Genomic DNA, 25,843 nt, shown 5'->3' on the forward strand with positions numbered 1-25,843 from the left:
TTCCTTCCTTCCTTCCTTCCTTCCTTCCTTCTTCATTTATTTACAGGGTTTCATGTAGATCAGGCTGGCCTCCAACCCAGTATGTAGCTGAGATTGGCCTTGAACTCCTGATCTTCTTGCCTCTATCTCCTGAGTGCTGACTTAATAGGCACGTACCACCACCCACATCTTGTTTATCTTTGTGTTAAAAAGCATGTTCCCCATACTTTCCTCAGTACAGGGGACCTGTGAGCCTTTCCCTGCGACATTCCGGCAGGTCCTGAAGCTTTCTCTGTGCTCTGCCTACGGTCCAAGCAAACACAATGCCTGCCCCTCCCCAGGCCTACTAAAGCAAGTTATCATTTTAAACATATTCTATTATTATTATTATTATTACTTATTTTGTTTGAGATGGAGTCTCATTATGTAGCCCTAGGTAGTTTGGAACTTGCTATGTAGATCAGGCTGGCCTTGAATCCATGGAAGTCCACCTGTCTCTGCCTCCTGAGTGCTGGGCCACCACGTCAGCTATGATAATAATTTTATTTATTTATTATCTATCTATTTATTTATTTATTTTTGGTTTTTCGAGACAGGGTTTCTCTGTAGCTTTGGTGCCTGTCCTGGAACTAGCTCTTGTAGACCAGGCTGGCCTCGAACTTCCAGAGATCCGCCTGCTTCTGCCTCCCGAGTGCTGGGATTAAAGGTGTGTGCCACCACCGCCCTGCTAATAATTATTTTTAAAATTTATATGAGGCTGGGCTGGAGAGATGGCTCAGAGGTTAAGATCACTGACTGTTCTTCTAGAGGTCTTGAGTTCAATTCCCAGCAACCACATGGTAGCTCACAACCAGCTATAATGAGATCTGGTGCAAGCAGAACACTGTATACATAAAATAAACCTTTAAAAAAAATCATATGAGGCATTGTATCTCCCCAGAACTGGAGTTCCAGGCCCTTGTGAGCTGTCTGACGTGGGTGTTAGGAACTAAAGCTGGATCCTCTGAAGAGCGGTATGTGCTTTTGATAGCTGAGCCTTTCTCTAATACTCTGAGTTATCTTTATTGCTATCTGAGAGCTGCCACTGAACACGGGCCCTGGACTGAGTTCAAATCCAGGTCTATGATTCCTGACATGAGTAATGCAGGGCAAGTGCTTTTGTTTCTCTGCCTGTAAAATAAGTTATGGGTGAACCTGCAGGTTCTTCGCCTAGAAACCCAACCAACTGCTGACGGAAATCAGTCAGAAATTTCTTCCTGCTTACTTTGTGGACTGTCATTACTGAGACAGAGAACTTAGTATCTACTCACACAGCAAATATATTGGATTTGGTGCTAGGTGACTTAAGGTGCCCGGTGGGACTGTGTGGGCTTTATTATACAGATACCATGCCATGTATGGATAAAGGGTTTTAACATCAGCTGACAGTGATATCCCCTGGGTACCCTGTAACCAGTCCCTTCTGGATGCTGATGGATAGCTATGCTTTACGCAGAGGGTAGCACTGATAACCTGGCCCATCTATCCAAAGCCCCCAGCATCTGGGGAATAGATATGGAGCCATGGGCTTTCCTAGGTCAAGTTCACATCCAGTCCCTCTGATGAGAGCTACCTAGACTCAGGGCTCAGTACCCGACAGAGAAAGGTGTAGCTCTGGCTAAGAGACTTCCTGTGGTCACAGGGATGCTTGGGGATTTTAGTGAGCCCCTTCCACTATATATATATATATATATATATATATATATATATATATATATATATATATATAAACACTACAAGGTCTATGCTATGACCATCTTATATAAAGATAACTGTATTAATGACCTTCATAGAAACATTGTCATTAACCTTCAAGATCCTTTGATTATTTTATTTTATTTTGGCCCTGGTGCTATGCCAGCTGGTAGAGTTGACCTTCCCTGGCTTCTGCCTCAGCAGAGTGGGGAGGAGGCAGCCCTGTAAAAGCTTGCTTACTCCTTTCTGCTACTTGACGGGGACTGACAGGGCAGAGACCAGGAGAAAGGATAGTATTGAGGACCTGCAGGGAGGCAAGCCAGCGCAACCGGGCTAGCTCCACCCATCCCGGGAGATGGGGCCCATCCCCGAGAGAGGGTGGCTGCATCTCACTAGGACAGACAGTAACACCAGGCTCACTCATCACTAGCCGCTGTGATTTTCTGGGTCGCTGCCAAGGACATAGCCAATAATGGCCAATGTATACAGTGGCTCTGTGCTTAATACTGGGAGAGGCCAAGCCTATTGTCAACCCCACTTTACAGACCCAGCAAACCGAGTCTAAGGAATTAAACTGAATGTTCCAAATCCCACAACTGCGCATGGCAGAGCTTTTCCGGAATCATGAGTCACTTCACTTGGGATGGGAAAATTCAGAGTTCTACCAGATCCCAGGCCACACCCATTGCTGCTTCCTCTGGGCTCCACCAACAATGGTGCCCAGTTCCTTACCAGGTTGCACCCGACAAGCCAGTGATGTAAGAAGAACAATCCAGAAGGTTCAGCTTCTGCAGCGCCAGCAGGTGGCCATACAAGGCAACCATGGATCTTGTGCCACCTCCTGTGGCCATGATGGCTATCACTGGCACCTGTAGGCACAGAAAAGACTGCTGGAGAGGGCTCCTCCACAGACATGGAGTGATCTCAGCTTAATAAAAATGGTGGAAGACAGAGAGCTGGTTAGACCGAAGGGAATGATTTGGGGACTGCCTTTTCCAGAGCAGTGGGCTACGCGGTAGGGCCCAGAAGATGACCTTTGCTCTAAGTCAGTGATGCCATCAGTAAGGGGTCTGCTGCCTAATCCAGGCTTGGTAAATCAGAAAGTCATGGTTAGAGAGTTCTAAGCACTCAGCCAGACGGTGGTAGCACATGCATTTAATCCCAGCACTCGGGAGGTAGAGGCAGGTGGATCTCTGTGAGTTCAAGGCCAGCCTGGTCTACAGAATGAGTTCCAGGACAGCCAGAACTGTTACACAGAGAAAAGTTGAAAAAAAATAATTAAAAAAAAGATTTCTGAGCACTCACCCCAGCCCTTTGTTAATAAATGTTAAAACCGAGGCTAAGGGGAACATGGACGGCTCATGGACGGTGGGGAACATGGACGGTGGGGAACATGGACGGTGGGGAACATGGACGGTGGGGAACATGGACGGTGGGGAACATGGACGGTGGGGAACATGGACGGTGGGGAACATGGACGGTGGGGAACATGGACGGTGGGGAACATGGACGGTGGGGAACATGGACGGTGGGGAACATGGACGGTGGGGAACATGGACGGTGGGGAACATGGACGGTGGGGAACATGGACGGTGGGGAACATGGACGGTGGGGAACATGGACGGTGGGGAACATGGACGGTGGGGAACATGGACGGTGGGGAACATGGACGGTGGGGAACATGGACGGTGGCTGACCGACACCTATACATGGCAGCAATGTTGGGACGCTCGTCCCTGGTCTGGCACACAGGACATGCTCAGCCTGCACAGCACTTGTGAGAGCAAGAGAAGGAAAAAAAACCACATTCTGATAAGTGTGTGTGTGTAAAACATAGGTTTAAGGTGCCCTTGCTTCCTATTTCCATTAGTAGGACTGTAAGATCTTTCCTGGAGCTGAGCCCCGTCCCAGCCAGCTTCCTGGTTAGCCAGGTGCTCTGGGCCCAGTCTGTTCCCCAGACTAACAGATGGAGGTGCAGGGGCTCTGTGGCTACCTCCAGGGGAAGAGGCAACTGGCTCTGGGAATGGAAGAGGATTCTCTTCAGCTTCCTTCAGCTGTCATTTCTGGTGGGGACAGGTACATGCACACATTAGAGAAGAAAAGGAACAAGAGGGTGAAGGCTGGGGGCTGGGTGACCTAGGTGCTGGAACCTGAAAATGTCTCCTGGCTGGGTGAGAATGCCATCCTGACGCTATGTCAGTAAGACAGCTTAGCCATGTCAGGATTCCCCTCCACCCCTGTATGTGTGCCTGCGTGCGTGCGTGCATGTGTGCGCGCGTGCGTGCGTGCGTGTGTGTGTGTGTGTGTGTGTGTGTGTGTGTGCAGCTCCAGGAGCCCCCATCCCTACCCTGGTAGACACGCAGCTGGACCACACAGAGCAGGGCCCTTGTCCTGGCACCACACCCTCAGCGGCCTGAGCAAACACAAATCCAGGTGGTACAGTAGCCACCGTGAGTCTGGGAAGTAGGACGTGGAGCTGGGGGACTGGTTTAGCGCAGGCAGTGCCCTTGCTGACCCACCTCATCCTCATGCAGGTCCTCCTCCAGTTGCAGCACCTGACTTAGGGCTTTGGTCACCACCACCTTCCGCTTCTGCAGAAACTCCACCTCTTCCTGGCACAGGCTGAAGCCGAGCCGCACATCCAGCGTGTCAGGGCTGTGGGAAAGGGGACCCTGTAGCCACCGTCTTCAACTAGCAGATGTGGCTTTGGGGCCCAGCTCTGCCATGTATCTCTTCTGCGACCTTGGGCATCTACATTCTCATCTGCAAAATGCTTACTGGCCAGCACGACCTTCAGTACCTAAAGGCCCTAAGCCTTAGCTGGTCCACGATAAGCTGGTACTTGTCTGAAGACTACCACTGGGCCTCTTCAAATCTTCTGCTTCCTCGGCAGGATCGGGAAAATTCCAAAAGGTTTCCCTAGGTACCTTCTCTGTCCCAAAGCTGGACATGAGTGATGAGGGTTCCTTAGATCTCGTAGGTAAATCTCTTAGACTCTTCTGAGCCCCACAGACCAGCCCTCTGCTCCTGTAGGGCTCCCTGCTTCTTCTGCGTCCTTCCTGCCCACAGAACCATGATTCTGGTGTTTGTGCGAAGGCCAAAGCCTCTCACGCTGACCTCACTGCCCCATCCCCACAGTTCTTCAAGGCAGATGAGACATGAGCCACCATGACAGGCCTGACGCTTGTCCTCTTTTTATCAGATCCTTGTCACGAGCAAGTTCAAGCCTGGCATATACGACCCTACCAGATCTGTCCAAGCTCACCTTAAGCTACCTGCTGGAAGAGACACGCCAGGTTCTCATGGCCTGATCTGAACCTCGGTTAGGATCTTTACCTTCACAGGTATTACCCGTATTCCTGAATCTTCCGAGGCCCATCTCCCCCAAGGACTCCGAGGGGGTGTCAGTTTCTGGCCTATCTTAGCATACTAACAAAGTTGAGTACCCTTGAAGGCAGGGCCCGGACTCTCCCAGCACCTCTCTTCCTATGAGGAAATAGCTTCTACTGGCAGTCATGGGACTGAAAATAACAGTAGCATTGGTGGACACTTCCTGAGCACCCCATTTGCCATCTAGATTCCTGGCATTTCACACATGTTAATTCATGGAATTCAAGGAGTAACCTGAATTGCTGATAAGGAAAACTGAGATCCAGTGTGACTAAGAAACTTTTCTAATGAAAAATAACAAATCAAACTATAAATCAAAATATAGGCGAGGGGCAAGAGAGATGGCTCAGAGGTTAAGAGCTCTGGTTGCTCTTCCAGAGGACCCAGGTTCAATTCCTAACCCACATGGCATCTTACAACTGTCTGTGTCTCCAATTCCAGGGGACAGGATGCCCTCTTCTGGCCGCTGATAGTACTGCACACATGTGGTGCACAGACTTATGTGCAAGAAAAACACATATAAAATAAAAATTATAAAAAAAATATAGTCACTTGATTTTCAACACAGGTGAAATTTAACAGGAGAAAGAAGAGTCTTTTCAAAAATGATGCTGGAGCAGTCGGATATCCCCACGTAAAATGTACAGGATGTAAAAGAACTAAACCATAACCCAGATGTGAGAGCTAAAACTAAAGACATCTTAGAAGAAAGTATGGCAGCAAATTTTCATGATTTTGGATTAGGCACTATTTCCTAGATTTGGCATCAAAAATACAAATGACAAAAGAGAAAATAGTTTTCATCAAAATTATAAACCTTCATTTTTCAAAGGTTACCCTCAAAAAGTACAAAGAGGAGCTGGAAGATATGGCTCAGCAGTTAAGACTAGGTTCAGTTTGGGACCACCTACATGGTGGTTCACAACCATCTGTAACTCCAGTTCTGGGGTACTCAATGCTCTCTTCTGATCCCTGTGGGCCCTAGCTAAGCATGGCATACATACATACATGTAAACAAACACTCATACATGATATAAGATAATACACACACATACACACACAAATAAAATACAAAGATATCTCACAGAACAAGGTAAATATAAATACTTCTATCCAGAATTATGCAAAGAACTTCCATAAATTAATATTAAGATGGAACCCACTTAAAATATAGGCAAAGGATTTGGGTAAACATGTCTCAGAAAAGATCTACTAAAGGCCAAGTAATTCCGGAATAGATGCTCAGCCCCATTAGCCATGGAAGAGAACACAAATCAAGCCACAGTGAGATATGACTTCACACCCACTCCCCTGAGTTAGGGAAAGGACAGGAAAGGGTACTTTACCAGGGCACGGACTTCATGTGTAGTTCATAGTTCTCTCCCTGAGGAGAAAAGGATGTTAGAGATGACCCCTGAGAGCAAAGGAGCCCGGCCAAAGAGGGGGAGACTTACTTACTGCATGACTCACTCATGGACAGAACCCAGCATGCACACATAGTCACAATAATCTACACACACATGCTCACATACATGCGTGCATGCTCCCTTCCCACAGCCTACTTCTAGATTCAATGATTCCATCATCTTCAGACTCCACGTTTCCTGGTTCCCACTGAAGCCTACGAGGCCATTCCATTTTGCTTGCGAGACCCCGGGTGCTACCTTCCCCATGTGTCTTTGCGCTCTTCCCATCTCCCTGCTACTGGAGTTAGGCGGCTCTGGGACCCCTTCTCAGACCCAGGCGCTCACCACGGGCAGGGTCACCGGCTGGCCATCAGAAAGGCAATCGAGGGGCTGGCAGACAGAGCCATTCCTGCGTGTTCCACAGCAGCAAATCTGGAAGGATGGGTGGGCTCTGTGAGGGGCTGAGGGGCCCCTCTGTTAGCCCTTCCAGCCCAGTCCCCCTCCTCCTCCCATCCAACTGCGGTTGCTATGTACCCCACAGTTCCAGCGGCTCTCTGGCGCCTCCGCACGCAGCTGGGGCTGGAAGTACTTAGGGTAATGGAAGCAGGCTGGATTGCTGCAGCAGGGCTCCTGGAAGGGTGGGACGCACTGAGTATTCTCGAAGGAGTCTGTTACCATCACTAGCAGGTCTTTATCTGAGAAAGAAGATGCAGTTAGACCCCTGAGAAGATTCTCATCTTGGCTTCCCATTTAGCCCAGCAAAATTCCTATCTTGGCTCAGCGGTTAAGACCACTTGTTGCTCTTTTAAAGACCCCGGTACAGTTTCCAGCACCCACAGGGTGCCTCACAACTGTTTAAAGTCCAGTTCCAGGAACTCGAACACACTTGGAGTACATACATACACACAGGCAAAAATGTTCATATGTATAAGATAAAATTAATTTAAAAATAAAAAAAATCCCATCTTGAAGTGCCAGTTGGGGTTCACAATCCCCAGACACTCATTCGCAAGCCTCAGACAGGGCCCTGAAATCTGCATTTTAACAAGGCCTGTGGAGTATGCCGACAGATTAGCTCTCCAGAAAGCCCTCTAAGATGCTGAGTCAAGGTAAGACCTCTTGGTGTTGCTTTACTAGAACAGCCTCCCATCCCCCTCTGCCAAAGTCACCAGCCCATTGTAGAGAAAACAGATCCCCCAGCAGGCTGTCAGTTTGGGAGCAGAAGCCCCTCCAAGCCCTCCTTTCTAGCCTGTGTCTGTGGGTCCACACTGCTTCTGTGAGAAGAGCTGGAAGTCCAGCATAAGAGAGGCACAGAGGAGCAGACAGCGATATGTGTGTCTCACTAGGAAAATGCTCTGAACTGGGAGCTGCAGAACCCACCGGCCCCACTGTACGAGCAGGCAGACTCAGGGCAGCACTGAGCCCTAGGCCCCAGGACACTGGGTGGCCCTGAGAACTTCCATCTGGGTCCCTGGAAGAACACACTCTTCCTAGAGACAGCTGAAGAGGACGGGTGTCTGGGGACGCAGTTCTGAGGAGTTTTGACTTTACTTCCCCCAACCCAGGATAGCCCATACCAGGTTGAGTTGACCTAGTTTCCTGAGCTCCAAAATGACCTCCATGGGGCTTGGAAGCCGTCTTCCTCCCACCCCCATGGCAAAACCCGCCATTAGACGAGCAGAGAAACTCTCACTTTTCTTCCTCTTCCTTGGCCTCCTGGATTCCGCACAGACCTCCAGGCAAGAGACTTGCCGAGACTGTAACAAAGCAAAAAGGGTGGATGGGACGCTAGGCAAAGCCATGCCACAATAAGCAAAGCCACGCCCCCTCTTCCAGTTAGAAGGGAAGAGGCAAAGGCGCAGATTTAGTATTGATCAGCTTTGGGCTTCTGCCGAGCATGCTGGGTACTGAGTGCTCCAAGAAGGGGAAGACAAAGCTAGGCGCGCATCATGGTTTACTGGGAGTCATGCTCACAGGAGCATCAGGGGCTGACCTGAGCCTGTGTCCAGCAGTGCAAGTAAGAAGTTGGGATAAAATAACCTCCGAAAAGCAGAGACTGGGCAAAGGCTATTGCCGCACATCCCAAGCACTCTGCTTTAAAAAGGAGAAGTTTTCTGGGACATTGGGTACATTCAGTTAAAATAGCTATGATTTTTGTTGTTGTTGTTGTTGTTTGTAGTTGTTTTGTTTCTTTTGAGGCAGGGTCTCACTATGTAGACCATGAGCTGGCCTAAGAAATAATTTTAGTACTGAAATCAGGCTTGCAGAGGTATTGGAGTTGTTGTAAGTGACCAATTCTGGGAAAGGAATGATCTTTTGGGAGTGCAGGGTGCTGGGCAAGGGTGATACCCTCCTACTTCCTGCCTTGATCCAGGGGCTCGGGATGCAGCCCCACCCCTGGGTGTACGTCATTTAGTTAACCATTTAGGCTAATTCTCGCTGGACTCAGCATAGGGACAAGGTTCCAAGGTAGGCTCAAGCCCCTCTCCCCTGAGAGCAGCAGCCACATGCGGCCTCTGGAGTGACCAGAGCCCAGAAGGACAATTACCACAATCACGCCGTTGGTGATGAGCATCTCTGGTGAAGAGAGACTGAAAGAAAAGAGAACTCCAGGTCAGTGACAATGTTCTTGGCTGGTTTCTTAAGAAGGCAGCAAAAGCTATAAATCATATCAGTCATAGAATAGCAGATCCTTCTCAGTTAAATGAGAAATATCTGCTTGAAAAACTAGGTTTGAGATGGGCGATGGTGGCGCACGCCTTTAATCCCAGCACTCAGGTGGCAGAGGCACGCAGATCTCTGAGAGTTTGAGGCCAGCCTGGTCTACAACAGCTAGTTCCAGAACAGGCTCCAAAGCTATAGAAAAACCCTGTCTCGGGAAAAACAATACAAAACAAAACTAGGTTTGAACCAGGATTGGTGGCATTTATCTGTAAACTCAGCACCTAAAAGGCAGAGGCAGGAGGATTGGAGCGTTAAGCCAGCCTCTATGACCCTGTAAGAAAGTGGTGTACATTTAAAACAGAATGTCCAGCGGGGAACAACGCACAAGTCAGAGGTCAATAAGACTGCAGCCCCACATCCAGAACAGAAGCAAGTACTCTTCATACCAACACAGCTTCTGTGCTTCAATTAATGTATACACTTTGCAAATAGGGTTAGTTTGTACATTTAAATTACTTTGTTACTTTATAGCTATGTTTTTTTTTTGTTTTTGCATGCATGCAGGGTGTATCTAAGTATGTATATCACATGCATGCAGTGCCAGCAGAGGTCAGAAGGGGGCATCAGATCCTCTGGAAGTGGAGTCACAGGTGGTTGTGAGTCACCATGGGGATGCTAAGAATTGAACCCATGTCCTCTGGAAGAGCAGCAAGTGTTCTAAACCACTGAGTCTCTTCTCCAGCTTCCAGATTTGTTTTTTGTTGCCCACTCCCTCCCATTTCAGCCAGGGGTTACGATGTTTGCTCTGACAGTTCCTCATCCCATACCATGGTGGCAGGAATTCTCCAGGAAATTCCTGTTGGAAATGCTGGGGACTTGAGGCAAGCACTGAAATGTGTGTGTGTGTGTGGGGGGGGATCTCAAGTGTGTGCTACCATACTTTATTTGTACAGTACTAGGGACTGAACCCAGGGCTTTGTGTTAGGCAAGCATTCTACCAACTAATCTATATGCCCAACTTCATAAATCTTTAAACAGATACTGGTATCAATGGAACTAGAATAGCGTCTGAGCCTGGGCACCTACACCCTTTATAAGCTCCCAAGAGAACCTGCACACATGGAGAAAGCCAGCACACAGGCCAGCAATGAGGCCGGAACAACGTAGGGCAGCGCGAAGGCAGACACAGCTCTAAAGTCCAGGATCTTAGCTGACGCGCAGGGCTGATGCCTACTTACTTCTCTGCGAGCAGGAACTCCACCTCCAGCTCTTCCATGCCCTGATGAGAGAGAAAGGGAAGGAGGCTATTGGCCATGTCTGCAAACCTCTGCCTGCAGGGACCCACTTCCACCCCTGCAGACCTGCATGTCCTGCCCATGGGGTCGTGGAGAAGGAATGGCTGCTGCCGGCTCTTCTTGCCCTCCCCACCTATCTTTGTCCCAGGCTCGGACTCAGGCACAGAGTGACAATGCAGGGTGTCAGAGCCCGTGGACGTGGACTCAGTCACCTTGACCAACGGTCAGAGAGTTCATGCCTATTCTTGCTCCTTCAAGGTTAGTGACAGGAGGTTTGCCCAAGGGTGTGACTCCAAACGGGATGATTTGACCTAGGCTGTTGTTACTTGATGCTTTGGGTATTTGAGAAGATAAGCATTTTGCTGCTTCTGTTTTGGTAAAAAAGGTCTTTGGTCTTCCCCCTCCCCTTTGGATTGGGGTATATAAAGCCTATGAAAAATAAACGTGAGGGGACGAAGTATTCACTGAGTTGCCCTCCTGACTCTATCTTATCTATCTATTTCTTTGTGCCTCTATTTTTTTCTGCCTAACATTTCTAACCCACATGCCCCTACCCTGAAATGTACAAACCTGTCTGTTCAAGGCTGGACCCCACAGCAGGGGATTCAGGTGCGGATGTGACACCTGGCCCTGAATATGCATTCTTCTGTCCCTGAGCGTTGATATTCTATTTCGACTCCTGGTTCCCCACTGTTTGCCTCGCTTCTCATAGGGCTCAGAGCTTGGGCAAGGGAGCTCTGAGCTGGTGTCTTTAGAGAGTCCAACCCTGCCAACACAAGCCCCTTCCCTTCCCTCTGTTTCCATGCCTCGTGTGTACCTGAGGGTGAACCATGGCTTCACTGGGCTTCAGTTTCCCCATCGGAATATACAGAACAAAGGTAGCGATGCTTGCTTGCCCTCTGATGTATGCCCAGCACTTCACCTCACACAGAATCACCCAGCTATTTGTTCAATGGCTGAATCTAGAATACCCTGGCTCTTTCCAGCCCTGAACTTCCCTAAGTTGCCCTCTCTACCTCAAGGGCATTCCAGAAAGAGGACTTGGAGGTGAGGAAAAGGAAATGGGCACCCACATTTCTAGTTAGCATAGCAAACTCTAACTGCTAGGTGCCATCACTACTTTTTTTTTCATTTAAGTCTCATAGCAACGCTACTTGGAGGACTAGTGTCACTATTGCATAGATGAAGAAGTAGGAAACGAGGAAAGTTAAGTAATTTCCATGCAAGTGACAGTGCTAGGAGTTGAACCAGAGTGTATCCTTTCCCCAGTTTGTATATGTGCTCAGAGATGCCCACGGAAGGGTTTCATGACAGTATGTGGGTATTCCCATGAAGTTAGAAGCTCTGTGATCTGCATCCACCTCTGGGTTGAGCGGAAACTTCACGTGGGTTTTGTTCCGAAGGCAAAGCTTGGAGAGGTCATAGAGTACGGTCAGGAGATGGTCATTTGGCGTCAATGTGTCTTCATCACAGACACTCAGCTCTAGTACATTCTAGAGGAAAGAGGAGAGTGGATGCCTGGTTACCATGGTTGCAGTGACCTGCTCCCAGGACAGGGGACAGGACCTCAGTCCTAGCAGAGAGTGAGGTCTGACAAAGGGGGACACAGATACTTCCGCTTGGATGCCAGAGACATCTGCAGGGATGAAGTGTCTTCCCCTGCTTTCCAGGTCCCTAGAGACTGCCCTCCTCCCCGCTCTGATTTCAGGGTAATTTGGTCCCTTTGAAAGCTTGAGAAGCCTGGGGAGATTATAGAGGGCTTTCATTTCACCCGGGGCAGGATGGAGAGCATAGCAAGGCCCTACAGACATGGGGCACCTGGGATCTGAAGATAGCAAGAAAAGGCAGGCCAGGGAAATGAACATTTGCTACTCCAAGGGAGGGGCCAATAAAGGCTATTTTGTTCCCAGCAATTGGGGGATTGGGGTGAATTGTGTGAACTCTATGCTTTGGCACAGTAACCCCTAAGAAGGTCTTATGAGTCGTCCCAAAGTAGCTCTTCAAGTAGCAAGTAGCCTGTTCTCAATGGCCTCAGACGGCATGGACTAGTTTCTAAGACTCTTAACCTCTGATCCTGGGAGCTGTGACTGAAGGCAAGGTTTACGTCCTAGATTTCTATCTAGTGGACATAAATGCGGTTCGGGGTATCTCTAACTATATAGATCTGTTGGTCTTGTAATTTTTGGAAGCTTATATATGTACCAGGGCAATCTAGTAACTGCAAAACAGGAAGCAAGATGGTACACTACCTCTACCTCCCTCACCAAATTCAGATACACAACAGAAAAAGCATCTTACTTTATGTTATTGAGATAGGGTCTCACTGTGCAGCTCAGGCTGCTTCACACTTTCGATCCTCCTGTCTTAACCTCCTGAGTATTGAGATGACAGGTGTGAGCCACGACAGCGGGTGAAGAGGTTTTTGTTTTGTTTTGTTTTTGTTTTTTTTTTTTTTGGAACCATGGGGAGCACAACCCTCTCGAAAACTAAAAGGACTCTTGACGAACTAGAACTATACTTCTAGTTCTGGAAGGTCGAGAGGGTCTGTCCTTCCTGGGCTAGACCAGGACTTGGGGGATCAAGCTGTGACTATCTTGGGATTGATGCCTTCATCACCAGGCCAAATTTGTCTCAAGGGGGCCACCACTCAAGCTGCTCAAGGAGAGTTCTACCAGAAATGTGGCTGTGATTTAGACGCACCGTGTATCTGAAGAAAAACAGCGCTGCGAAATAATGGCTCAACAAGCGAAAGAGCACACACCCAAGGAAACAGAGTAAGTGAAGGACTGACGCGATCAAGAGCAGATTTCAGAGGAAAGCCTCTGGCTGAAATCAGATCAGGTTAGACCTGGTCAATAGAATGGCTTTCCCTACTGCGTATTCTCCTGCAGGGAGGATGCTCTGGAAGGTCCTGGAAACACAATTTGTGCTTCAGCCAGAGTCTGTCAGGATCAACGAGAACTAGGAGGACGGGGAAGTGAGAAGGTAGAAGGATTAGCAGACTCAGAAAGGAACACACATAGGAGGAAGGAAGCAGTGGGGGAGTGGGAAGACAGGTTAATAGGGCAAGTAAGACGATACACAAACAGCCTTGAGGAAGACATGGGAGTGGGGAGGGACAGGTGGCAGAGAGGGGAGTAGACACGTGGGTAGGGCACCCAGGTGTGGTTCTCAGCGGCTCACCTTTACTTGAGTCTGGATCTGGAAGGTGAAGCTCTCATCCCACTCTGGGTGTGGGCAGTTGGAGATGGTTCTGGTCCTCACCTTCTCCCGAGAGGCAGTAGGCAGCCAGAGAGTGACAAAGCAGTCCGTCTGACTCACTGTCTCAGGAAGACAACAGTAGAAAAGAAAGGAGAAGAGAGGAGATGGTGAAGTCAAGAGAGAACCTCAGGCAAATCTCTTCTAGAGCAAGGCCTCCTCTGTTGCTCCTCTTCTCCTGATGCAGGAATCTGCCTCTCTGGCTTGGTCCTAGAACCCCGAGAAGCCACACAGACCAAGGGCTATAGGTCACAAGGGATGAGGGTGAGTCTTGCTGACCCTCATCATGGACCAGGGTAACCTAAAGAGGAAGTACTCCAGGTGCTAGAGCAAACACCTTTGATGGTTAATCTTGGTTGTCAATTTGACTAATTTAGGATCAACTAGAACCCAAGCTTTGGGCCATTCCTGTGAAGGTTTCTAAAACAGAATATTTGAAGCAGGAAGTCCCACCTTAATTTTGGGCCACACCTTGTGGTGGGAGCCCATATAAAATGATACAAAGGAAGGAAACTTGCTTTTTGCCTGCTTTCCTTCATTCTCACTGGCAAGACCACCCCTCCTGTTGCTACAACATTACTTAACCAATATTGGAACCGACTTCTCTGGGATTCCAATATGTACTGAGGACCAGCATCTCCCAGGAGTACTCTCCAGGCCTACAGCTTTAGATTGGGACTCTGAGACAGCTAACATCATGGACTGAACAACTACTGCATCCTCAGCCTTTCCCATCACAAGAAAGCCATTGTGGGACTATCCAGACGACATTCTGTGAGCCTCTCTAATAACCCCCCTTTTAATACATATTCACTATGTCTGTTCCAGCCCTCTAGAGAACCTTGACTAGTATACAACGAGATAAGCTATATAGTGCTCCAGATGTCGTGGAAATACCTAAAAGCCCTGCTCCAAAGATCCACTTTACCTGTGGTCTTAGCACCAAGAGAACCAAAGTAGGGTTGTGCTGAGAAGCAGCAGGGAGAAGTATAGTTTTCCACCAGAGAGCCGAGAAGGGCCATTGTGGGAACGGGTTCAGATGAAACAATGTGCAGGGGCCGTGTCTTTGTATGATTTAATACAGCTGCCCTTAGTGGGTTCTCCATTCAGTACTGGTCTCCTAGTCTGGGGTGTACAATTCAGGACACCCTTGTGTTTGTGGCCACTTTAAATGAACAAACCTAGTATATTGCTCCATGTGCCCTGGAGAAGGGAAACTGCTTTGACTTCAGTAAGACTTTCCAAAATGGGAGCTGCTCTAACCTTTCTGGTGGGAGTAGCGGGACAGATAGGGCTAAGGATAGCCTAAGTGATTCCTCATGCCATTATGCTTGGGAGGAGGGGGAGGTACCAGGACTATCTTTGTCACCAGCTCGGTGACCTGCTTGGTTAAGTCCTAGGGTGCACCTCTGTAGAATTTAGTGAAAGTTCATAGTTCCCACTGTCAGAAGTCCTGTAGGTAGAGAGGCTGGGAGGATGGGACTCCAACTAGCTCATAACTTTTACTAGGAATTGCTGTGTGAGTGGAAGCAGAGCTGCCCCTCAGGGACCCAAGCTCGTGTTGCACTATAAGTTAGTTCTGCATGGTCTGTAGCCCCATTCTGCATCATATGTTTTGGCTTCTAGTCTTTGATGGCTCACCATTTGGTGAGCAGACACTCCCAGCCCTCCTCCCGCTGAGTAAAGGTGAGAAGACGCCATCCTCACCTATCCCAACCGTGGCTTAATCCACACAGAAAGACGAAACTTTGACGGAATGAGAAGAAAATGATGACCTCACCATCTGGGCCCATCTCCTCCAGGCCCACCCTGTTGTCGCCCACTGACTCAGGTACCTAGGCCAGCAGAGGGCATGCTCCCTGATTCTCGCCCTGAGTCCTCATCTGTACTGACACTACCTTGTTCAGGTCGCTATCGTCTCTGCAGCTTTCCCACTGGGCTCCCTGTTGTTGCCAGCCTTCTCTCCGAAGAGAGGGGCTTTGGAAGCGCGGCTTTGTCACTGTGCAGTTTAATGGCTCCCATCTGGCTTCAGGAAGGAGTCTATCTTTACCCATCATGGCTCTCCTTTCTATTTTCTCAGCTTCGCCTCCACTCTCCACCCTTCCTGACTCCCCACCCCTGCCCTGCATGTGTTTATGCCTACATGCACACACCTACACATGCGTGCAGACAACCAGCCACACGCACTCTGACTGCAGGACAAGCTTAGTCATCTTAGCTCTCCAAAAGGGCCGTGCTGTCTTGCTCCAGGCCTTGCACCTGTCGCTCCTTGTGCCAGGCACTTCTTCCTCCCTCCCTCCCTTCCTCTCTCTCTCTCTCTTCCCCCTTCCCTCCCTTCCTCCTTTCCTTCTTCCTTCCTTTTTTCTTTCCTTCCTTCCTCCTTCCCTTCCTTCCTCCTCCCCCCTTCCTCCTTCCCTCCCTTCCTTGTTTTTTCCTTCCGTCTTTTCTTCTTTCTTTCTTTCCTTCCTTTTCTCCTTTCTCTCCCTCTTTCTTTCCTCCTTCTTTCCCTCCCTCCTTCCTCCCTTTCATTCTTGCGTAGGTGTGCCTGTCTGCATGAGACATGCACAATGTGCATACAGTAACCTGTAGAGACCAAAAGAGGGCATGGGATCTGGAGTCACAGGAGGTTGTGAACATCCATGCACATGCTAGGAAGGGAACATGGGTCCACCATAAGCATATGGAATATTCTTGACAGTTGAGGCATCTCTTTAGCTTCAACATCCTTCTTTTCTACTTTTCCCTTTTCTTTTTGGTTTTGGTTTTGGTTTTTTGAGACAGGGTTTCTCCGTGTAGCCCTGGCTATCCTAGAACTCGCTCTGTAGACCAGGCTGACCTCGAACACACAAAGATTGTCCGCTTCTGCCTCTGCCTCTAGAGTGCTGGGATTAAAGGCCTACGCTGCCACCACCCAGCTACTTCTTTCCTACTTTAACCCACCCTTCTCTTCCCGAGCCCTTTAGGTTTTAGAATCTTCTCTGTACCCCTCCTCTGAGCATCCAGTTCTGGTCCCATGTGGCACTCCTGAGAGGGCTGTTGCTATGCTGTACTGGCAGAACAGGTCCAGTCATTGTCTTCACCACTGTGCTCATTGAGAAGGCCAAGGCCTGCAACCTTTGGGCAGACTAGGCACTCACTAGGCAACTTTTAAATGAATGAATAACAACTTCCTGTTAAGGGCTGTATCTGAGGCAAGAAATCCTGAGCAGATGCAGGTGGGCAAGTCAGTGTGTGGGATTGCTCTGCTTATAGGAGGTGCCCCAGGGACCTGCTAGGCTCTCTGGAATTCCTCCCTCCTCCCAGGGACCTGCTCGGCCCTCTGGAACTCCTCCCTTTGCTTTTCCTGGTCCCAAGCACTTCCCTCTGGGCGTGGCATGTTCTTCTCAAGTCTGCTTTCTGTGCAGAGGGATTCTGCCAGGCCTGTTGGCTCTGCCAGGTCGCTCAGCACGCCTGACTTAAAGGACCCTTAAAGGCCTCTGTCTCTCTAAAACTCCTCCACTTTTATCAATCCATACCTAGAAATTTCCCACTGAATCCATTAAATAACATCTCAGTCTTTTGTCCTAAACCTCAAGTTAAGATAAAAAAAAAATTCTTTCCAGGCATGGTAGCGAATGTTGTTTAGTTTTAGCTAATTTGACACAAACCGAGACATATCTGAGAAGAGAGAATGTCAACTGAGGAATTAATCGCCTTCATCAGACTGGTCTGTAGGCAAGTCTGTGGGGTGTTTTCTTGATTAATGGCTGGCATGGGAGGGCCCAGTCCACTGTGAGCGGAGCCACCTCTGGACAAGCGGTCCTGGGTTTTACAAGAAAGCAGGCTGAAAGCCACGGTGAGCTACGCAGTAAGCAGCGTCCCTTCTGTGGTCTCTGCTTCGGTTCCTGCTGCCAGGCTCCTGCCTTGAGTTCCTGTCCTGGCTTCTCTAATGAAGTTCTAAAATCTGTAAGATTACATAAGCCCTTTCTTCCCCAAGTTGCTTTTGGTCAATTTTTTTGGTCAATCACAGCAGCAAAAACCAAATTAGGCAAGCTGCATGCTTGGAATCCCAGCACTGAGAGGGCAGATGCAGGAGGAACAAGAGTTCAAGTCCAGTCTCAGTTCCACAGCGAGACTTATCTAATGAATAAACAAACAAACAGTAGCAGCAACAACAAAACATTCCTGGAAGTGACAAGGCCGATCAGGATCAGATACCCGTACTCAAGCATTCATTAGCTTCCCGATTCTTTTTGCTGAAAGATTCCTCTACCCCATACTTGAAAGGCTGAGAATGAGGAGAGCGTAGCTTAAAGGGAGGAGGCCAAGGAATGATGGTGGAGGCTCTGGGGGCCCAGGTGACAGTCTGAGGCAACCACATTAGCCAACTGTAAGAATACTGTCAAGTCAGCCACAAGGAAGTGATGACTAAGCTGGGAATTTCAAGACCTGGGATTTCCTAGACAAAAGCAGGTTCTAGCCCTTGTTCCCCAGGAAGTGACAGAGGATGTGGTCATGTGAATGACATGTTCCCTTCCTTGAATTGTAGGTGGCAGAGATGACTTAATTGTCTTTGCAGATGTTCAGTACATTCCTGTGTGTTTACCAGTGGATACCCCAATATCTCTTGAGGTCCCTGCCTGATGTCCCCAGGGGTACTGGTTGGGGTTTCAACTTGTTTTCACCACAGAAGGAGACTCCTGGTGGCTGAGGGTTTCTAGAGGTGCCTGCCTTCTGGCCTGGGACAAGTACTCTTTAGCTCTTGGCAAGTGGGTTATCACCCCTGAACCTCTGAGTACTTCCTTCTATTAGGCTTTTGACATCTCCAGAAATCAGACATGGGTTAGATGCCTAAACCAAAGAACCTTTAATATTGGATTTAAGCTAGAAGGGGCAATTTGAGCAAGAGTGATCAGGATAATTCCCCCCGGATCCATAGACAGTAGCACCATAGCCTAGCCAGTGACAACTGTGGAGTTCAGACCCAACGTGACCTTGCCAGCACCATCAGACGCCATAGCGGCCCTTTGTCCCTTAGGGGAAGGGAGAAAAATATTAAAAAGGGGTTCCCAAAAAGAACCCCAAAGTCTGCTTGTGTGCCAATGGGCATGCGGTGAAGGGGGAAAGGAGACTGGTAAAGCCAGATCATAGCCTACCACACCACTTGCCAGCCTCCAGGGGATAGGCGTGGCGGGGACAAAAGAAAGGGCCTCGGACAATGGAAGGTCTTGCATACAGGCACAGGCACGAAGACTGAGAATGAGCGTCCTGGGTGACTGGTGACGGGGTTGAAACAGACACACCTCTGGAGAAGCTGGAGGAAGGTGTGGGGGGGAGCTAGGGCTGAGGGGAGGGGTGACCTCTGCCAAGAAGGAAGAGAGTAAGAGACCCATTCTGGGATGGGCAGGAAAGGTGGCATGGTTTGGGCCTGGGGACATTTCCTGGCTCCTCAGGTCACACCCCAGTATACTGAGAAAGCCCCAAGGAGTCTGGGGGATCCTTGCTCTGTAGTGGGTCCCTTGGCCGACACAAGCCCAACTTAATGCTTTCTGGAACCGTTCCTACTGACATGGGCCCTGAACGCCTCACCCTCTGTAGGCTCAGTCTGAATCATGTCTGTCCCTTTGCAGTCTCAGGGACGACAGGGCTGTCCCTCCTCTGCTCTCCACACCTGCTGTCCCTCCATGATTGGCACGCGACCATCAGGAAGTCACCATGCAACAGATTCCTTGTCTATCTAGCTTCTGACTGTCTGCAATCTGACCACAGCTTCTTTCCTCTAGAGAGCAGCGGTTCTCAATCTGTGGGTCCTATCATATATCATATCATATGTCATATCATATCATATATCCTGCATATTAGATATTTGCATTGTGATTCATAACAGTAGCAAAATTACAGTTATGAAATAGCAAGGAAATAATTTTATGGTTGGGAGTCACCATAACCTGAAGGACTGGGTTAAAGGGTCACAGCATTGGGAAAGTTGAGATCCACTGCCCCAGAGGGTCCCCTCTCCTCACCAGACCCCCAGGCCTGGAATTAAACACACATTCTACCTCAGGCTATCATAAACTTCTCACCTACGAAGTGGACCTCCTGTGATGATCACTCAGGTGTGGGGAGACTTGAGCTCTGTTTGGATACCTCGTGGCCAGACCAAAGCGGGTGCCCCAAAGACAGAGCCCTTCTCTCGGGTTGCTCCTCCTCCGACCAGGCTTTCGGTCCCCCCGGATGTTTATAACCTGGGTGCTTGGATCCTAGGACCTCAGTGTGCCCTTTTGGCCTTGGCCATTCCCACAGCTGTGCACTCTGGACATAAAATCTTCTCTCCCTAGAGAGGCAAAGCTTCCTTCCTACTTTAAGCAGGCAGAGGTCCACACGAGGAGAGAACTGATCCCTTAGATACCGCACTATAGCATACATGTAGGGCATTTCTGGCCCAGTCCCAAAGCAGAAGTTCCCTGAGCTCCTGTGCCCTGGGAATGCAGCGGGAGCTGGATGAAGGGGAAGCTAGTCTAAAAAGAGTTTGAATATCCAACCACACGGAGGAGGCTGGGCTGCAGATCTGGGTGCTACAGACTCCACTGTGGCTCAAGAGCCTGGTTTGGGGTTTGTGTTCCGAGAAGCAGCTCTGAGCGGAGCTGGTGGGCAGCTCCATGGTGCTAAACGGCCTCCACTGCTCTTCCACAGCAGCCCCTACCTCACCCGTGACACACAGCCATGGCTCAGGACGTCTATACACAGAGATATGCCTGACTGGTGGCTGTCAGGTCCTTTCTCCATCCCGACCCCGCAAAAAGGAGGGAGAAGTGGGGAGGACACTTACGTATGTCAGCCTGCCTGACGTTTTTCATGCCGATGACCCTCACTGTCAGCAGATGGCATGGAGATGGTCCCTCCTGTTGATTAAAAGGAAAGTGAAGTCACCCCTCAAGTACCACCTCGAAACCAGTGCTGCCGGGGAGGCCTCTCCACACTTGTCTCCCTGCCCACCTCGCAGCAACCTCCACGCTGTTCCGTCATGGTTTACTTTGGCTTGTTCCTGTCCTACATGGAAGTCTCTAGAGCGGAGACATGCTGCTTTTTCATCTTTTTATCTCTAGGCTGATATACGTCTCTATAGCCCAATGAATAATTTCTTATTCCAGCCACACAGATACAAAATTTCCCCTTGCCCACCCAACATGGCAGCTTGCTCAGAAGAAGATAGGCACTTTATGACTGGGATGGTAGACACCTTTGAAACCTGGGCATCTCATGCCAGGAGCTTATCACCACAGGTCTTTGTTGCAGCTCTGGGTGTTTGTAGCTCCCTTGCCTGGCAGGCCCCTTCCTCAGAGTAACCCTTCCTTGTATTCCTGGCCACTGTACTTCTCCCCCAGTACGGCATCTGCCCTTCATCTCACCATGCCTTGCTCTAGATGACTGTGATGTTTTGGCCCATGTGCGGTGCTTGTCTTTCACAACGACAAAAGCATGGATAATCTTCACGGCGATGACTGATGCCTGTTAGATGCCTCTGTCGGTATTGCTAACCCCAGGGGCTGGAGCCCTCAGATCTGTGCCTCTCCCTCGGTGTGTTAGCCTAGGAGCTGGAACCGGGGGCACGCCCTGAGCTGCTCATCCGATGCTCAGCGGAAGCTGTCTCGCTCTTGTTCCGGTTACTTGCTGAGAGCCCTGCCTCGTCTCAGATCCCACCCATCGGAAGTCATCATCTGGCTTCCCTCAGCAGCTGTCTTTGTCCTCTGTGAGTTTCTTACTAGCCGTGGGTCCACTTTTGTCCTCTTTCCATCCTGATACTTTCTCCCTCCCAGATATCCCCAAACCAGGTTTTCCCACTCTCAAGTGTCCCTGCATCACATGTACTGCCCAGGAAGGGAGGGACCACAACTCTCTTCCTCTTTCTATTCAAGTTTCCTGCCCCAGGTTTTCAGATTATGCCTGTGTATGACTGATCTTCAAGGACATATATTCTCAACAACACAAATCCTCTGCCACCATGCCATTTAGAGAGTACCTTCCAGTTGCCTCTCGGCACAGACACACCATTTCCTCTCTGTCTATGACTTTTACTCAGAGTTTTTGAATAGCCACTGTGAGCCAGGGAGTCAGAGAGGGTCCAAGGTGGAGAGAGGATGGGCAGGGTTAATGGTGAGGACAGTAGGGTGAACTGGCCATGGACTCTTGCTGCCCACAATGGGAACGTTCTTGGCTACAGAAATCCCCCCCCCCCCCAGACCACTGCATTTCCAGACTCTGAAAGACTCTTCTGGACCTCCAGGGTCCTGGTCTGTTGAGGTAAGGAGCTATGCTCCTCCAGACCCCACCGAGCCAACACAGTGTGAGGCTCCAAGCCTGTTCTCTTCATGTATCTTTGGATCTATGCCCTTTCTGCTTAAACCTCAGACTTGAAACTCTTTACCGAGAATGTCACCCAGGTGTAGCCCAGCCCTTGCAAGTGTCCACTCCAGGCTTTGGATTTGTCCTGCAGACCCCCAGCTCATCATGTATGTGTATGGAAGCCTGTCCCCCTCACTGAGCACAACTCCCAATGCTGCTAGAACACTCTGTGACTTTTTCAGATAGGCCTACTCTTTTCTCTTTAAAGAAAATTATGGTTTGTGGAAAAGCCAAGATTGACATGAAAGGGATTTGGGGCGGAAGTCCTCATACTGACACCACTTGGGGCAATTTGTGTTATCACTTTTCCTTTTCCTCCCCAGACTCCTCTGGGGCTTCCGTCTAACCAATAAGAGAACAACAATTCTGAGAAATCTGAGTTCCTCATTACCTGATAAGGACATGTAATTCCAAGATCTCTTCCCTCTCTCTAACAGAACCAGAGTCGAGCTCACAGTTGCTTGTGGGTTCAAGGATCCCTTCTGTGAGTATAACTCGGAAGCCTTTGGGGCCAATAACTTGCTCAAACAGCATTCTGTTGTGAGTCCTGTAGTTGGGCCAAAGACTAAAACCATACTAACTGTCTGTGGTCTGTGGTCCATGGCCCGTGGCCTGTGGCCTGTGGCCTGTGGTCTGTGGCCTGTGGTCTGTGGCCTATGGCGGGACTTTTCTAGGCAGCAAGCTCTTCATTTCTCATCCTGTCCTGGGCAGAGTAGGTCATGGATTGACTGAGCGAGGAGGCAAGCATCACCTTTCGGAAGGAGTGTGTGGTCCTGGCAAGCTTTCCCTACTCTTCATTTCCTCAGAGGGCACCCAGAGTCCAGGCGGGAGCTGTTCTCTTCTGTCTTCTTCCCCCAGTGTCTGTCAGTGAGGGTGGCTGTCGCTTCCTCCTCTGTCACTCTCTTGTACAATACTAGCAACATCAGTAACCATGGGGCTGCCACTGTGTGAGGTGGAGGATGATGATGATGACAATGACAGCTTCTTTGAGCCAAGACAGTCCAGACTGACCTTGAATTCTTGCCTCTACCATCTTCTTCTTCATTTTTTTTTTTCAAGACAGGGTTTCTCTGTAGCTTTGGATCCTGTCCTGAAACTCGCTCAGTAGACCACGATGGCCTCAAACTCACAGAGATCCACCTGCCTTTGCTTCCCGAGTGCTGGGATTAAAGGCGTGCACCACCACTGCCCTGGAGTCCTCTACCTTCCTAATGCTGGGATTATGGATATGAACCACCATGTCCAGCTTTTTATGGATTTATCTGTCTAATTTTTACTATAACCTTGAGCAGTATAGAGAGATAAGGAAAATTCAAGGGGCACGGGTAAAGAAAAGAGGCCTCTTGCTCCGGAATCTGATTTATGTTTGACTATAACTGACAAAATCAGTAGAGATTTGCCTACATGGAGTTAGTTTCCTCCAGAGACATCTCAAACAAGATGGATACAAACAGTTTTTGGATTCAATGACATTAGTTATTAAGCATCACTTATAACTCCTTTTGCCCTTAACACTGAACCTCATAAGTCTCACAATTTCATTGATAACAGGACATTGTTTAAAACAAAGAAAAGAAGCAAACCAGCTCATTATTTTTTTTTACCTAAAATTTTTACAAATCTTTGAACCTGATTGCAAATTGCATCCTTTATGCCATATCACTTTAAAAGACACAAGTCATTTCTACATTATGTGTGTATTAGAGAATATTAGCTGGTGTTTTGAGACATGATCACGTGTAACTCAGGTTGACCTTGAACTTCCTACGTAGCTCAGGCTAGCTTTGAACTGGTATTCCTGCTTCCTCCACCTCCTAAGTGATTATAGCCATGTGTCACCCAACCATTAAGGCACATTTTTCTTTCAATTCTTGCACTTAAAGTATCTCAAGTTTCTCTCTTTCCCTCCCTCTCTCTCCTTCTTCTTTTTCTCTCTCCATCGCTCATCTTACCCAGCTCAGCTTCGTGCTGATGTGTCCTGAAGTTCTTCCCTGCCTTACGAAGCTGCCTACACCACAATGGAGGTCGCTAACAGTGGCACCCCGCAGTCTACGGCAGTGGCACCCCGCAGTCTACGGCAGTGGCACCCCTCAGTCTACGGCAGTGGCACCCCGCAGTCTACAGCAGAGGCACCCCGCAGTCTACAGCAGAGGCACCCCGCAGTCTACAGCAGAGGCACCCCTCAGTCTACAGCAGAGGCACCCCGCAGTCTACAGCAGAGGCACCCCGCAGTCTACGGCAGAGGCACCCCGCAGTCTACAGCAGTGGCACCCCGCAGTCTACAGCAGAGGCACCCCTCAGTCTACAGCAGAGGCACCCCTCAGTCTACAGCAGTGGCACCCCGCAGTCTACGGCAGAGGCACCCCGCAGTCTACAGCAGTGGCACCCCGCAGTCTACAGCAGTCTACGGCAGTGGCACCCCGCAGTCTACGGCAGAGGCACCCCTCAGTCTACGGCAGAGGCACCCCGCAGTCTACAGCAGTCTACGGCAGAGGCACCCCTCAGTCTACAGCAGTGGCACCCCTCAGTCTACGGCAGAGGCACCCCTCAGTCTACGGCAGTGGCACCCCGCAGTCTACAGCAGTGGCACCCCGCAGTCTACGGCAGTGGCACCCCGCAGTCTACAGCAGTCTACGGCAGTGGCACCCCGCAGTCTACAGCAGTCTACGGCAGTGGCACCCCGCAGTCTACAGCAGTCTACGGCAGTGGCACCCCGCAGTCTACAGCAGAGGCACCCCGCAGTCTACAGCAGAGGCACCCCGCAGTCTACAGCAGTCTACGGCAGTGGCACCCCGCAGTCTACGGCAGTGGCACCCCTCAGTCTACAGCAGTGGCACCCCGCAGTCTACGGCAGTGGCACCCCTCAGTCTACAGCATTGGCACCCCGCAGTCTACGGCAGAGGCACCCCGCAGTCTACAGCAGTGGCACCCCGCTGTCTACGGCAGTGGCACCCCTCAGTCTACAGCAGTGGCACCCCTCAGTCTACAGCAGTGGCACCCCGCAGTCTACGGCAGTGGCACCCCGCAGTCTACGGCAGAGGCACCCCGCAGTCTACGGCAGTGGCACCCCGCAGTCTACAGCAGTAGCACCCCGCAGTCTATGGCAGTGGCACCCCGCAGCTAGCCATCTGCCGAGGCAGTCAGTACTCACTTTGCGTCACAGACGGGGGACCTGGGATTAAGACCCTTGACCCACAGCTTCTAGCTTGGGTCAGAGTTAAACTCATCTCTGTTCCTCAGACCCAGGTTCACGTCCACTGTCAACTCTCACTTGAGGATGCCTCTCACCAAAAATGAAGAGGTGGTTCTTGTTCTCAGCTCCGCTGTCTTGATCTTCCCTCAAGACTAATTTTCCTGGCCGATTCCTGTTTTTCACCTTGAATTCTCACTGAGTTCTCAGCTAACCCCCAACCTTGGCAGTCCTTCTATTGGCTGTGTCCTTATTGGCTGTTTCTCCAGACAAGCCCCGTGATCACTCTCCTTGTGAGCCCCCAGAACACATCACAACCATCAGGTCCTTGAAGACCTTATTCATGGATAGACACAGAGGGCCTCTTGAGATCTGCCTTGAACTTCAGACTGCACCTAGAAATTCCTTCTGGCTCAAAGAATTTTAGGAAGGGCCCATTTCCAAAGTTCCCCAAAGGGGGTTCTTACATCTCAGCAGCACAGAGGTGGAGCACTAGAGGAAGAAAGTGGGACTACCAGACTCAGGTCTGGGTCTAAGTGCATTCG

General features: G+C 49.7%; 1 protein-coding gene across 3 annotated transcripts in view; it reads right to left on the bottom strand.

Moving 5' to 3' along the window:
- Pla2g4e (phospholipase A2 group IVE) overlaps positions 1–25,843 on the bottom strand; it is a 79,103-nt gene that overhangs the window by 14,914 nt on the left and 38,346 nt on the right. For 2 of the 3 annotated variants that reach the window (XM_075961871.1, XM_075961870.1), the window contains 11 exons: positions 20,535–20,607; positions 13,652–13,788; positions 11,830–11,961; positions 10,412–10,452; positions 9,058–9,100; positions 8,203–8,266; positions 7,044–7,204; positions 6,855–6,941; positions 6,450–6,487; positions 4,233–4,368; positions 2,446–2,582 (listed from right to left, as the gene is read on the bottom strand). In XM_075961871.1, coding sequence (XP_075817986.1) covers positions 2,446–2,582; positions 4,233–4,368; positions 6,450–6,487; positions 6,855–6,941; positions 7,044–7,204; positions 8,203–8,266; positions 9,058–9,100; positions 10,412–10,452; positions 11,830–11,961; positions 13,652–13,788; positions 20,535–20,607 — 1,049 coding nt within the window. The other variant, XM_075961873.1, reaches the window with a different exon arrangement.

The sequence above is a fragment of the Microtus pennsylvanicus genome, chromosome 2 (genome assembly GCF_037038515.1).
Source record: "Microtus pennsylvanicus isolate mMicPen1 chromosome 2, mMicPen1.hap1, whole genome shotgun sequence".
NCBI lineage: Eukaryota > Metazoa > Chordata > Mammalia > Rodentia > Cricetidae > Microtus > Microtus pennsylvanicus.